Source organism: Heterodontus francisci, unplaced genomic scaffold (assembly GCF_036365525.1).
Source record: "Heterodontus francisci isolate sHetFra1 unplaced genomic scaffold, sHetFra1.hap1 HAP1_SCAFFOLD_500, whole genome shotgun sequence".
In the NCBI taxonomy this organism is placed as follows: domain Eukaryota; kingdom Metazoa; phylum Chordata; class Chondrichthyes; order Heterodontiformes; family Heterodontidae; genus Heterodontus; species Heterodontus francisci.
Window position 1 is genome coordinate 294,004 of NW_027142279.1, and position 15,086 is coordinate 309,089.

The following is a 15,086-nucleotide window of genomic DNA, read 5'->3' on the forward strand; positions in this document are numbered from 1 at the left end:
ATTTGGACATCAAACAGTTAAAATCTTCAGCATATCACCCACAGACACAGGGAGCTCCAGAAAGGTACCATCAAACTCTCCAAACAATAATTCGAGCATACTGTCATGAATTCGCCATGATTTGGATTACTTTAATTTGCCAGGAGAGATTCACCAAATGGGTCTACAGATTTCAGCCTTTTCGAATTGGTTTATGGACATGAAATAAGAGATCCTCTAAAACACATCAAAGACAGGTTCTCAGAGTGAAGGGATGAATCTTCAATACTAGACCATGTATCTGTGTTCTGGGAAAAGCTCACAGATCTTGCAATGTGGCTCAGGAACACCTTAAAGCATCCCAAGCCAATACGACAAAACGTTTAGATCCGAAATTTTCAACCCAGGGCTGAAATATTAATATTATTACCATTGCAGGGCGAAGTATTAAAAGCTCGGTTCAGTGATCTGTATAAAGTGGTCAAAATAATAATTAAGGTAAATTACTTGATTGACATCCGTGACCACCAGAAAAAGGGCTTGTGTCATATCAATATATGAAAACAAAATTATCACAGGGAGGAGGATAAACCAGTTGTCATCCTAGGCCCCCACCTGCTATAAATGAGGCACATTAATGTTGTCATGAACATTGATTTTAAACTGTTACTGGAGTGAAGAAAGGACTTGTTCAGCAGATCGGCCGTGCCTGGAAAAGACATTTGCATATTAACAGGTGGTGATTGGAAGGACAAAGGGCCATTCCCTAACACATTCAACCCACAATGGACCTTGATCACCAGGTATTGTGTGTAAGAGGAGCATTCCAGAGACTGCTGCAATCCAAGACGTGGTCAGATCAATTAATCACATGACTAACCCGCTGGGCAACCGGGATTTTTCTGAATTATCCAGCCAGTTTGAACTCAGCGAGCATGTCCGTTTGCCACTGGTGTGAGAAGATCGCTCCTGGCTGGCTTGCCACAGCCTCTCCTGTCTGCCTGCTCCCATCTCTTTCTCACAGAACTCCAAATCCACTGAAGATGCATGAACGACAAGAGAGAAAAGTCTCCTACAGCGAACAAGGTTTAAGAAGAATACTTGGCCCCAACAAAAAGCAAGACCTGCCAACAATCAAGGACTCTACAGTGAGCTCGCAGAACCATAACACAAAAAACTTCTTCAGATTTTGCCTCAAACTTTTCCACTTTATTCACTCTCTTTCTGTCTCTCTCTGCATGTGGGTATTGCATGTGTGTGTTAGTATGGGCGCGTCCAGTATCCCATGGCATTAACCGAATTAGAGGTTAAGTTTCAGTTTAATACAATTTCACTTTTCTTCTTTAAAGCTGAGAAAACCTGTTGTGCTGGTTTATTTGCCTTATAATTGGAAAGCAGTGAAAAATTATTCACCAAGGGGGAGCTGGAAACATAGTGTTTTTTAAAAAGTAAACCTGTTACAGAAAGTCAAGGTGAAGGTTAATAGGGAACCCTAGACCTCTATCTCCTGTCAGAGTACAGATATGTCAGGTAATGGGGAATGTTGAGAAGGAAAAGAATAGAGACGATGAGGCAGAAGGAGGCCTCGAGAATTCTCAGATTGAACCTCCTACTATCCGGTTAGATAATACAGAATGTCTACGAAAATTGGACAACATGCTTTCGTACTTACATGCAGAACAACGAGGCTACTCACAACATTTAAAAGAGTCTGTAGGGATAAGCCAGGATATATAACCTTAGCCACAGATGATGTGGATGCTCATCAGTTCCTTTAAAACAGTATCCATACTGCGTAAGTCCAGGCAAACAGGCCCAAGTGAAAACAGCAATCCAATACATGTTGGAGAACAACTTACTTGAATCTAGTCAAAGCAGCTGGAGTTCACCAATGGTATTAGTGCCGAAACCTAATGGGTCGATCAGACTTTGCATAGACTACAGAAAAGTCAGTGCAGTAACAAAGGCAGACTTCTACCCAATCCTAACTTCGAAGACTGTATTGACAGAATGGGCAGTGCCATATTTCTTATAAAGATAGATCAGTTAAAGGGATACTACCAAGTTCCTTTGACACCTCGAGCAAAAGAAATGTCAGCTTTTGTCACACCAGATGGTGTTTATCAGTGCTGAGTAATGCCATTACAGTAACCATACAGTAACCCTAGGAAGGAACACTTAAAACGCTGTTTAAAAAATTAAAAGCCGCTGATTTGGTGGTAAGTCTGGCAAAAAGTGAATTCGCAAAGTATGAGTGACCGACCTTGGACATATAGTAGTTGTGCTGCCAAGAACTGCAAATGTGCAAGCATTAGTGGAGTTCCCTATCCCTAAAACTAAGCGTGAAATCATGAGGTTTTTGGGTATATATGACCCAGGAAAAGAGGAGTTGTTACTATCTGTGGAGGAAGACTATTTTGATGAAAGGAAGCCATTGCATTCAAAAGGTGGTAGATTCCTATTGCCTCTAGTCTCTGGAGATCCCAGCTATTCACAATATATATTAATTATATAGATGAGGGAATTAAATGCTCTATATCCAAGTTTGCAGATGACACAGAGCTGGGTGGGAGTACGAGCTGTGAGGATGATGCAAAGAAGCTCCAGTGTGATTTGGACAGGTTGAGTCAGTGGGCAAATAATGGCAGATGCAGTATAATGTGGATAAATGTGAGGTTATCCACTTTGGTGTCAAAAACAGAAATGCAGATTATTATCTGAACGGTGATAGACTGGGAAAGGGGGAGGTGCAGCGAGACCTGGGTGTCCTAGTGCACCAGTCGCTGAAAGTAAGCATGCAGGTGCAGCAGGCAGTTAAGAAGACAAATGGTATGTTGGCCTTCACAGCGAGAGGATTCGTGTACAGGAGCAAGGATGTATTGCTGCAGTTGTACAGTGCCATGGTGAGACCACATCCGGAGTATTTTATCCAGTTTTGGTCTCCTTATCTTGGGAAGGATGTTCTTGCTATAAGGGAGTGCAGCGAAGGTTCACCAGAATGATTCCTGGGATGGCAGGACTGACGTAGAAAGAGAGATTAGGTCGATTAGGCTTGTATTCACTAGAGTTTAGAAGAACGAGAGGGAGTATCAATAGAAGCCTACAAAATTCTAACAGGACTGTACAGACTAGATGCAGGAAGGATGTTCCCAATGGCGGGGGGAGTCCAGGACCAGGGGTCACAGTCTAAGGATAAAGGGCAAACCCATTTAGGAATGAGATGTGGAGGGTGGTGACCTGAGGAATTCTCTGCCACAGAAAGCAGTTGAGGCCAAATCATTAAATATATTCAAAAAAGAGCTAGATCTAGTACTTCGGGCTAAAGGAATCAAGGAATATGGGGAGAAAGCGGGAACAGACTACTGAGTTTGGATAATCAGCCATGATCGTATTAAATGGCGGTGCAGCCTCGAAGGGCTGAATGGACTACTCCTGCTCCAGCTTTCTATATTTCTATGATGAATCCCTGCCTCAAGAGCGATTCCTGATGCACCCTGTGTTTTGGGAGATCCTGAAATCGCAAGAAAGAATCCATTGCTGGACTGATACTTCAAAACCCAAGTGCACGTGTTGCTGCACCCTTTTCTGAAAGACCTGTGTGACGCCTGCTGCAGACAAATTGCTTTGAACGCCTATCCATCATAGACTGCTCAACAAACTCGCCTGGAGAGACTTCGAGTGGCATCTGGCTATTTGACTCTGGGACAGCTCACCATACTGGAAGCATCCTATCAGAATGGAATAAACTCAATCACTTTATTTTCTCCCTTTTATTCTGAAGAAACAGCTGTAAATCTCCCCAGTTAACTTTTTGAATGTATGTGTGTGTGCATGAATGTTAGGAAGAATGAGAAGTTGGTGGCAAAAACAGAAAGGCAGATTATTATCTGAACGGTGATAGGTTGGGAAAGGGGAGGTGCAGTGAGACACGGGTGTCCTTTCACATGCAATTATCTCATTATTGTTTAAGACTTGGTATATTAATAAATAGTTGATTTGTATTCATTCAAGAAACCTGGTTTGGTGTGTTTTATTCTGGGGGACAAATAGCGTGTTTAATTTGGCTACTTTCTGGCTGGTGGGAAGTTTTAACAATATGTTGTGACCTGTGGAGTAGCAGGACTAAATTAACAGTGCATTACCACCGCCTTGGTCAAAACAAGACTAAATTAAAGGAAGTCCAAAGTAATGGAAGGGATTTTTGTGGCCTGAACAATATGGAGAGAGAGGAGGTAAAAGTGCTGAATCTCCTCTGCTTGCATGGAATTCTGCATTCAGAAAGGGGAAGGCTGTTGACAGAGACTGAGATGTGAAGCAGGGAGTCTCGGAGGGAATGGGCCCTTTGGAATGCAGAAACGGGAGGGGGGATGTGTTTGGTGCCATCAAGTTGGAGGTTACTGAATTGGGGGAGGATGTTCCATTGATTAAGAAGGCTGGTGGGGTGAAAGGTGTGGATAAATGGGTCCCGATCGTGTTTGATCTTTTGACTGGACACTCGATATAGCCTTGCACCATCTGATATTTTGTAATTTATTCTCACCTGCACTCGATCCTATCACAGACCTTTCCTTTGGTTCTTCTTCACATCCTTCCCACTTTCACCTGCTCAAAACCTATTACATTTCAAACGTTTCCCAGTTCAGATGTAATATCACATATTAACATTAAACATCTTTCTGTCACTCAGTCACAGACTCCGCACTCACTGACCCGTGTGTACATCACACAGTCCTGGACCAGCCCTGGAGGAGCATCGATTCTACTGAAACTCAGTGGAAGTGTGATGATGGTCTTCACTTCGGATGGTACAGATTTAAAAGGTAATGTAAAGGAACAAGTTCAGGATAAACTAGTCAATAAGAGAGGAGTGAGGAATTGTCCCCAGTTTCTGGTATTCTCTACCGGTACCAGTCTCTCGAACAGTTAATAATTACCGTCAGGTCAGTGGCTGACTCTGTGATTGTTGTTTCAGTTCTGGTGGATGGAAGATTCCAGAAACTAGCGTACCAGTGTATCACTGCTCCACAGCAAGCCCAGGCTGGTTACAAGGTATTGTTAGGCTTTATAATATTAGATTTATATTCACTGTCCAGCACTGTTCACATCAGTTACATTCTTCAATATTTATAAACTCTCATTTCAGGTTCCCATCCCAGTGTGGGACAGGGGGTCGTAACGAGGACGGTTTGTTTTAACTGGGGTGGAAATCACTGCTACTGGACCCATGAGATTAGGATCAAAAACTGCAGCAGTTACTTCGTTTATGAGTTGAAGTCGTTATTTTACTGCATTGCTTATTGTACTGGTACGTTGCTGCTTCTATGTCATCCAGAGGGCGATTCTGGGATGTCCCGTGTCACCCACAGAAATGAGACAGTTTACTTTCCCCTTTACTCATTGTAAGGGACACAGTGAATAAAGGATCTGAAACACAAAGTGTACTTCACTGAAACTCTAGGGAACTGAACCAAACTCTGCTGTCCCTGTCTAGCATGCACTCTGATCCCTGCAGTGTTCATGGCTCACGTCAGGTCCCCACTGCAGTGCTGGGCACCTCACACTCCCTCTCCAGGAAGCAATGTTCACGAGGAGTAGGATTGGATCGTCGAGGGTTTGATAAAGATGAAAATTTGGCACTGTCTGGACTCGAGTACTAAACACATGAGCTCTTCGGGTTTTCTCCACTCTGCCCTCTTCCTTTATTACAGATCCAGAGACTGTCGCAACTGAGGAACCCGAGGAACAATCAACTCGAGAATCCGCTAGAGGATCATCGTCTACCCCAGCGGTGTCTGGAACATCAGGTATCCCCCTTGTGGGGTCCATTCGAAACAAAGTCTTCACACAATGTGACTCCATAACGGATCAGTCCTGGGAATCATCCATTCTCTTACTGAGGGAGTGGGATGCAGTGAATGAGGGGAGAGGGACGCCGTGACTGAGATGAGTGGGATGTCGTGACAGAGGCAATTAATACAGAGTGACTGAGGGAGGTGGGATGTATTGACGGAGGGGAGTGGGATGTTGAGACTGAGGGAGATGGAATGTAGAGACGGAGGGGAGAGTGGTGCAGTGACTGAGAGAAGTGGAATGTGGTGACTGAGGGGAGAGCGACATTGCGACTGAGGGATGTGGTATGTATTGACTGAGAGGCGAGACATTTTATTTGTTATTTCGAGACGCAGCACTGAAACAGGCCCTTCGGCCCACCAAGTCTGTGCTGACCAACAACCCATTTTATACTAATCCTACATTAGCCCCATATTCCCTACCACATCCCCATCATTTTCCGACCACCTGCTTACACTCGGGGCAATTTACAATGGCCAATTTGCCTATCAACCTGCAAGTCTTAGGCTGTGGGAGGAAACTGCAGCACCCAGCGGAAACCCACGTGGTCCCGGGGTGAACTTGCAAACTCCACACAGACAGTACCCAGAACTGAGCCCGGGTTGATGGACTTGTGAGTCTGCGGTGCTAACCACTGTGCCACAGTGCCGCCCCATGTATTGACTGAGGGATGTAGTGACTGAAGGGAGTGGGATGTAGTGACTGAGGGTAGTAGGATTCAGTGACTGAGCAGAGTGGGATTCAGTGACTGAGGGAAGTGGGCTACAGTGAGTGATGGGAGTGTGATACAGTGACTGAGGGGAGTGTGATGCAGTGACTGAGGGGACTGTGATACAGTGAATGAGGGGAGTGTGATACAGTGATATCGCGAACAGGATGGAAGATTATGGTTTTATAAAGACTGCTATCTGACATTCTCCTGACACAAGTACCATCCAGTTAACCTGTTGTGAGTTTCACCATGTCTCACTCTTCAATGTCTCCCTCCCTTTATTACAGAATCCGTGATGTCCAAAACTCAGGAATCCGAGGAACAATCGACTGCAGAATCCACTGAGGGTCCATCCTCTATCCCAGCGGGCTCTGGAAGCTCAGGTATCTGCCTTGTGGGGTTATCATCGCAGAATCATGGAATCTTAGACTGGTTACAGCACAGAAAGAAGCCAATCAGCCACTCGTCACCGTGCCAGCTCTCTGCCAGAGCAACTCCTGCCATTTCCCCGTCGCCCTGCAGATTGTTTCTCCTCTGATAATTATCCAATTCCCTTTTGAAAGCCTCAATTGAACCTGCCTCAAGCACACTCTCAGGCAGTGCATTCCAGACCCTAACCACTCGCTGTGTGGAAAGGTTTTCCTGTCTCCGTTGCTACTTTTACCACTCACCTAAAACCGGTGTCCTCTGGTTCTGGATCCTCCCACCAATGGGAACAGTTTCTCCCTGTCTACTCTGTCCACATCCCTCGTGATTTTGAACACCTTGATCAAATCTCCTCTTAATCTTCGCTTCTCCAGGGAGAACAGCCCCAGCTTCTCTGATCAATCCATGTAACTGACGTCCCTCATCCCGGGAACCATTCTCGTAAATCATTTCCGCACCCTCTCGAATAGCTTAACATCCTTCTGAACGTATGAACCGCTCTCTCGACCTGTCTTGCAGCCTTCAATGATTTGTGCACATGTACCCCCAAGGCCCTCTGCCCCTGCACTTCCTTTGGAATTGTATCCTTCATTTTATATTGCCTCTGGTTCGGCCGACCAAGATGAATCACCTCTCAATTTTCTGCGTTAAATTTCATCTGCCACTGTCTGCCCATCCCCCCAGCCTGTCTATGACCTCCTGACGTCCATCACTATCCTCCTCACAGTTCACAATACTTCCATGCTTTGTGTCTTCTACAGATTTTGAAATTGTGGCCTGTCCGCCCCAGTCTATGTCATTAATATACATCAAGAGAAACAGGTGTCCGCATAATATTAGAGAACAAAATACAGATGCACAGAGAATTAGGAGGGACAGATAACACTGGAAAAGAAAAGACCAACATATTGGGCGGGGATGTAAGACAGTGTAAGAGGGATGGTGATAAGCTGCAAATTCAGATTAGTGTGTGTGTACATGAATGTGCAGAGAGTGGTAAATAAGGTTGGTGAGCTGCAGACGCAGATAGCCATGTGGAAATATGTTGTTGTGGCAATAACAGAGTCCTGGCTCTAAGAGGGGCAGGACTGGGTAGTGAATATTCCTGACTACAAGCTGTTCAGGAAAGAAAGGGAAGGAAGGAATGGAGGAGGGGTATCAGTATTGATTAAGGGGAACATTACAATGCTGGAAAGAGATGATGTCGGAGACGAACCAAGGATAGAATCCATCAGATTAGAGTGAAACAACGAAAGAAATACCATGACATTGCTGGGTATATTCTATAGGCCAACAACTAGTGGGAAAGATATAGAGGAACAGATTTACATAGAGCAACCAAGAGGTGCAAGAGTTAAAGTGTAGATATATCTTTGGGCTTTAATTATCTGAATATAGACTGGGATAGTAATAGTGTAAAGGACAGAGAGGGACAAGAGTTTCTAGAGTGTGTCCAGGACAATTCCCGACGTCAGTTTGTTTCCAGTCCAACGAGGAAGGAGGCATTGCTGGATCTGGTTCTGGGAAATGAGGTTGGACAAGTGAATTAAGGGTCAGTCGGGAACATTTAGGGGGCAGTGACCATCATATCATGTGGTTTAGGTTGACAATGGAAAAGGACAAAGAGAAATCCGGATGAAAGATAATTCATTGAGGGAGAACCAATCTCAATAGAATGAGAACAGATCTGGCTCAAATAAACTGGGATCATATTATAGACGCACACACTGTGACGCCTGAAGTGCTCAGTCTCAGAGACCCATCCAGTCTCTTACTGGAGTGTGGGGCAATGATAGAGGGCAGTGGGATATAGTGACTGAGGGCAGTGGGATGTATTGACTGAGGGGAGTGTGATGTATTTACTGAGGGGAGTGGGATTCAGTGACTGAGGGGAGAGTGATGTAGTGACTGAGGGCAGTGGGACATAGTGACTGAGGGGAGTGGGATGTATTGACTGAGGGGAGTGGGATTCAGTGACTGAGGGGAGAGTGATGTAGTGACTGAGGGCATTGGGACATAGTGACTGAGGGGAGTGGGATGTAGTGACTGAGGGGAGACGGATGTAGTGACTGAGGGGAGAGGGATGCAGTTACCGAGGGGAGTGGGATATAGTGACTGAGGGCAGTGGAACATAGCGACTGAAGGCAGTGGGATATAGTGACTGAAGGGAGATGGATGCAGTGACTGAGGGCAGTGGGATGTAGTGACTGAGGGGGGTGGGACGTAGTAACTGAGGGAAGTGCGATTTAGTGACTCAGGGGAGTACAATTTAGTGACTGAAGGGAGTGGGATGTATTGACTGAGTGGAGTGGGATGTGGTAACTGAGGGGAGTGGGATGCAGGGACTGAGGGGAGTGTGATACAGTGACTGAGGGAAGTGTGATACAGTGACTGAGGGGAGTGTGATACAGAGACTGAGGAGAATGTGATACAGAGACTGAGGAGAATGTGATACAGTGACTGAGGGGAGTGTGATACAGAGACTGAGGAGAATGTGATACAGTGACTGTGGGGAGTGGAATACAGTGACTGAGGGCAGAGGGACATAGTGACTGAAGGGAGTGGGTTGCAGTGACTGAGGCCAGTGGGATGTAGTCACTGAGGTGGGTGGGACGGAGTGACTGAGGGCAGTGGGATTTATTGACTTAGGGGAGTGGGATTTAGTGACTGAGGAGAGTGGGCAGTAGTGACTGAGGGGAGAGGGATGTAGTGACTGAGGGAGACGGACATAGTGACTGAGGGGAGTGGGTTGTAATGACTGAGGGGAGTGGCATCCAGTGACTGAGAGGAGAGGGATGCAGTGACCGAGGGGAGTGGGATGTTGTCACTGAGGGGAGTGAGACGTAGTGAATGAGGGCAGTGGGATATAGTGACTGAGGGGAGAGGGATGTAGTGACTGAAGGGAGTGGGATGTATTGACTGAGCGGAGTGGGATACAGTGACTGAGGAGAGTGGGATACAGTGACTGAGGAGAGTGGGATAGAGTGAAGGAAGGGAGTGTGAAACAGAGACTGAGGGGAGTGTGATACAGTGACTGAAGGGAGTGTGACACAGTGACTGAGGGGAATGTGATACAGTGACTGAAGGGAGTGTGATACAGTAATGTGGTGAACAGGATGGACGATTTTGGTTTTATAAAGACTGGTATCTGACATTCTCCTGACACTAGTACCATCCTGCTGACCTGTTGTGTTTTTCTCCATGTCTCACTCTGCAATGTCTGCCTCCCTTTATTACAGAACCCGTGACTTCCCAATCTCAGGAATACGAGGAACAATCGACTGCAGAATCCACTGAGGGTCCATCCTCTATCCCAGCGGGCTCTGGAAGCTCAGGTACCTGCCTTGTGGGGTGATCATCGCAGGATCATGGAATCATAAACTGGTTACAGCACAGAAAGAGGCCGTTCTGCCCATCGTCACTGTGCCAGCTCTCTGCCTGAGCAACTCACCTACTCCCACTCCTGCCATTTCCCCATCTCCCTGCAGATTGTTTCTCCGATGATAATTATCCAATTCCCTTTTGAAAGCCTCAATTAAACCTGCCTCCAGCACACTCTCAGACAGTGCATTCCAGATCCTAACCACTCGCTGTGTGAAAAGGTTTTCCTGTCTCTGTTGCTACTTCTGCCACTCACTTAAAGCTGGTGTCCTCTGGTTCTGGATCCTCACACCAATGGGAACAATTCCTCCCTGTCTACTCTGTCCAGATCCCTCGTGATTTTGAACACCTCGATCAAATCTCCTCTTAATCTTCTCTTCTCCAGGAACAAGAGCCCCAGATTCTCCATTTATCCATGTAACTGACGTCCCTCATCCTGGGAACCATTCTCGTAAATCATTTCCGCACCCTCTCGAATACCTTCACATCCTTCCGAATGTATTAACCGCTCTCTGGACCTGTCTTGCCACCTTCAATGATTTGTGCACACGTACGCCCAGGTCCCTCTGCCCCTGCACCCCCTTTACAATTGTATCCTTTATTTTCTATTGCCTCTCCTCGTTCGTCCGACCAAAATGAATCACTTTACAATTCTCTGCGTTAAGTTTCATCTGCCACTGTCTGCCAATCCCACCAGCCTGTCTATAACCTCCTGACGTCTATCACTATCCTCCTCACAGTTGACAATACTTCCAGGTTTTGTGTCATCTGCAAATTATGAAATTGTGGCATGTACGCCCCAGTCTATGTCATTAATATACATCAGGGAAAACAGGGGTCCGAGCAATATTACAGAGCAAAACACAGATGCACAGAGAATTAGGAGGGACAGATAACACTGGAGTAGAAAAGAGTAACGTATTAGCCAGGGACAGTGTAAGAGGGAAGGTGATGAGCTGTAAATTCAGTTCAATGTGTGTGTATATGAGAATGCAATGAGAGTGGTAAAAAAGGTTGTTGAGCTGCAGGCGCAGATAGCCATGTGGAAATATGATGTTGTGGCAATAACAGAGTCCTGGCTCTAAGAGGGGCAGGACCTGGTAGTGAATATTCCTGACTACAATGTGCTCAGGAAAGGGAGGGATGGAAGGAAAGGAGGAGGGGTATCAGTATTGATAAAGAGGAACATTACAGTGCTGGAAAGAGATGATGTCGGAGAGGAACCAAGGATAGAATCCATCAGATTAGAATGAAACAAGGAAAGAAATACCATTACCTTTCTGGGTGTATTCTATAGGCCAACAAGTAGTGGGAAAGATATAGAGGAACAGATTTGCATGGAGCAACCAAGAAGTGCAAGAGTTAAAGTGTAGATATATCGTTGGGCTTTAGTTATCTGAATATAGACTGGGATAGTAATAGTGTAAAGGGCAGAGAGGGACAAGAATTTCTAGAGTGTGTCCAGAAGGATTCCCTCCGTCAGTTTGTTTCCAGTCCAACGAGGAAGGAGGCATTGCTGGATCTGGTTCTGGGAAATGTGGTTGGATAAGTGAATTATGGGTCAGTCGGGGAACATTTAGGGGACAGTGACCATCATATCATGTGGTTTAGGTTGGCAATGGAAAAGGACAATGAGAAATCCGGAGGAAAGATAATTCATTGAGGGAGAACCAATCTCAGTAGAGTGAGAACAGATCTGACCCAAATAAACTGGAATCATATTATAGACACACATAGTGTGATACCTGACGTGCTCAGTCTCAGTGACCCATCCAGTCTCTTACTGATGGAGTGTGGGGAAATGACAGAGGGCAGTGGGATATAATGACCGAGGGGAGTGGGATGTACTGTCTGAGGGGTGAGGGATGTAATGACTGAGGGGAGAGGGATATAGTGACTGTGGGCAGTGGGATATAGTGAGTGAGGGGAGAGGGATGCAGTGACTGAGGGGAATGGGACATCGTGACTGAGGGGAGTTGGATATAGTGACTGTGGGCAGTGGGACATAGTGATTGAGGGTACTGTGATAAAGTGACTGAGGGGAGTATGATACAGTCACTGAGGGGAGTGGGATGCAGCGACTGAGGGTTGTGTGATAGTGTGACTGTGGGGAGTGGGATACAGTGACTGAGAGGAGTGTGATACAGTGACTGAGAGTGTGATGCAGTGACTGAGGGGCGTGTGATGCAGTGACTGAGGGGAGTGTAATACAGCGACTGAGGAGAGTCTGAGACAGCGACTGAGGGGAGTGAGATACAGCGACTGGCGTGTGCGTGATACAGTGACTGAGGTGAGTGTGATACAGTGACTGAGGGGAGTGTGACGCAGCAATATATTGAACAGGATGGAAGATAATGGTTTTATATAGATTGTTATCTGTCATTCTCCTGACACGAGCACCATCCTGTTGACCTGTTGTGTTTTTCTCCATGTCTCACTTGGCAATGTCTCCCTCCCTTTATTACAGAACCCGTGACTTCCCAAACTCAGGAATCCGAGGAACAATCGACTCGAGAATCTACTGAGGTTTCATCCTCCACCCCAGCGGGCTCTGGAAGCTCAGGTACCTGTCTTGTGGGGTCATCATCGCAGAATCATGGAATCAGAGACTGGTTACAGCACAGAAAGAGCCCGTTGAGCCCATCGTCACTGTGACAGCTCCATGCCTGTGCAACTCACCTACTCCCACTCCTGCTATTTCCCCGTCGCACTGCAGATTGTTTCGCCAATGACAATTTTCCAATTCCCTTTTGAAAGCCTCAATTGAACCTACCTCCAGCACACTCTCAGGCAGTGCATTTCAGATCCTAACCACACGCTGTGTGAAAAGGTTTTACTGTCTCTGTTGTAATTTTTACCACTCACCTAAAACCGGTGCCCTCTAGTTCTGGATCCTCCCACCAATGGGACATAGGGGTGTGGGGCATAGTTACTGGGGGAGAGGGATGTAGTGACTGAGGGGAGAAGGTTGCACTGACCGAGGTGAGTGGGATATAGTGACTGAGGGCAGTGGGACATTGTGACTGAGGGCAGTGGGATATAGTGAGTGAGGGGAGAGGGATGTAGTGACTGAGGGGAGAAGGTTGCACTGACCGAGGTGAGTGGGATATAGTGACTGAGGGCAGTGGGACATTGTGACTGAGGGCAGTGGGATATAGTGAGTGAGGGGAGAGGGATGTAGTGACTGAGGGGAGTGGGACATAGTGACTTAGGGTAGTGGGATATAGTGAGTGAGGGGAGTGGGACATAGTGACTGAGGGGAGTGGGACATAGTGACTGAGGGGAGTGGGATGTAGTTACTGAGGGCAGCTGGACATAGTGATTGAGGGCAGTGGGATGTCGTGACTGAGGGGAGTGAGACATAGTGAATGAGGGGAGTGGGATATAGTGAGTGAGGGGAGAGGGATATAGTGAGTGAGGGGAGAGTGATATAGTGACTGAGGGGAGTGGGACATAATGACTGAGGGGAGTGGGATGTAGTTACTGAGGGCAGTAGGACATAGTGATTGAGGGCAGTGGGAAATAGTCATCGAGGTGTGCGGAACATAGTGACTGAGGGCAGTGGGACATAATGAATGAGGACAGTGGGACATATTGTCTGAGGGCAGAGGGATATAGTCATTGTGGGGAGTGGGATATAGTCATTGGGGGCAGTGGGACATAGTGACTGAGGGCAGTGGAACATAGTGACTTAGGTCAGTGGGATATAGTCATTGAGGGGAGTGGGACATAGTCATTGAGGGCAGTGGGACATAGTCACTGAGGTGAGTGTGATATAGTGACTGATGGGATAGGTATGCAGTGATTGAGGGCAGTGGGATATAGTGACTGAGGGCAGTGGTATGTATTCACTGCACGGAGTGGGATGTGGTAGCTGCGGAGAGTGGGATGCAGTGACTGAGGTGAGTGGGATACAGTGACTGAGGGGAGTGGGATACAGCGACTGAGGGTAGTATGATACAGTGACTGAGGGGAGTGTGATACAGTGTCTGAGGGGAGTATGATACAGTCACTGGGGGAGTGTGATGCAGAGACTGAGGGTAGTGTGATCCAGTGACAGAGGGAGTGTGAAACAGTGACAGAGGGGAGTGTGATGCAGTGACTGAGGGGAGTGTGATGGAGACTGAGGGGAGCGTGACGCCGTGACTGAGGGGAGTGTGACATAGTAATGTAGTGAACAGGATGGAAGATAATGGTTTTATAAAGATTGTTATCTGTCATTCTCCTCACACGAGCACCATCCTGTTGACCTGATGTGTTTTTCTCCATGTCTCACTTTGCAATGTCTCCCTCCATTTATAACAGAACCCGTGACTTCCAAAACTCAGGAATCCGAGGAACAATCGACCAGAGAATCTACTGAGGTTTCATCCTCCACCCCAGCGGGCTCTGGAAGCTCAGGTACCTGTCTTGTGGGGTCATCATCGCAGAATCATGGTATCAGAGACTGGTTACAGCACAGGAAGAGGCCATTGAGCCCATCGTCACCGTGACAGCTCTATGCCTGTGCAACTCACCTACTGCCACTCGGGCCATTTCCCCGTCGCACTGCAGATTTTTTCTGCCATGACAATTTTCCAATTCTCTTTTGAAAGCCTCAATTAAACCTGCCTCCAGCACACTCTCAGGCAGTGCATTTCAGATCCTAACCACACGCTGTGTGAAAAGATTTTCCTGTCTCTGTTGTGACTTTTACCACGAACCTAAAACCGGTGCCCTCTAGTTCTGGATCCTCGCA

General features: G+C 46.7%; 1 protein-coding gene across 1 annotated transcript in view; it reads left to right on the forward strand.

Moving 5' to 3' along the window:
- LOC137366904 (uncharacterized) overlaps window positions 1-15,086 on the forward strand; it is a 63,472-nt gene that overhangs the window by 29,819 nt on the left and 18,567 nt on the right. The window contains exons 6-10 of the mRNA XM_068028461.1: window positions 4,667-4,799; window positions 4,952-5,028; window positions 5,123-5,284; window positions 5,688-5,783; window positions 6,829-6,888. Of these exons, the coding sequence (XP_067884562.1) occupies window positions 4,667-4,799; window positions 4,952-5,028; window positions 5,123-5,284; window positions 5,688-5,783; window positions 6,829-6,888 (528 nt within the window). The remainder of the gene's footprint in view (window positions 1-4,666; window positions 4,800-4,951; window positions 5,029-5,122; window positions 5,285-5,687; window positions 5,784-6,828; window positions 6,889-15,086) is intronic.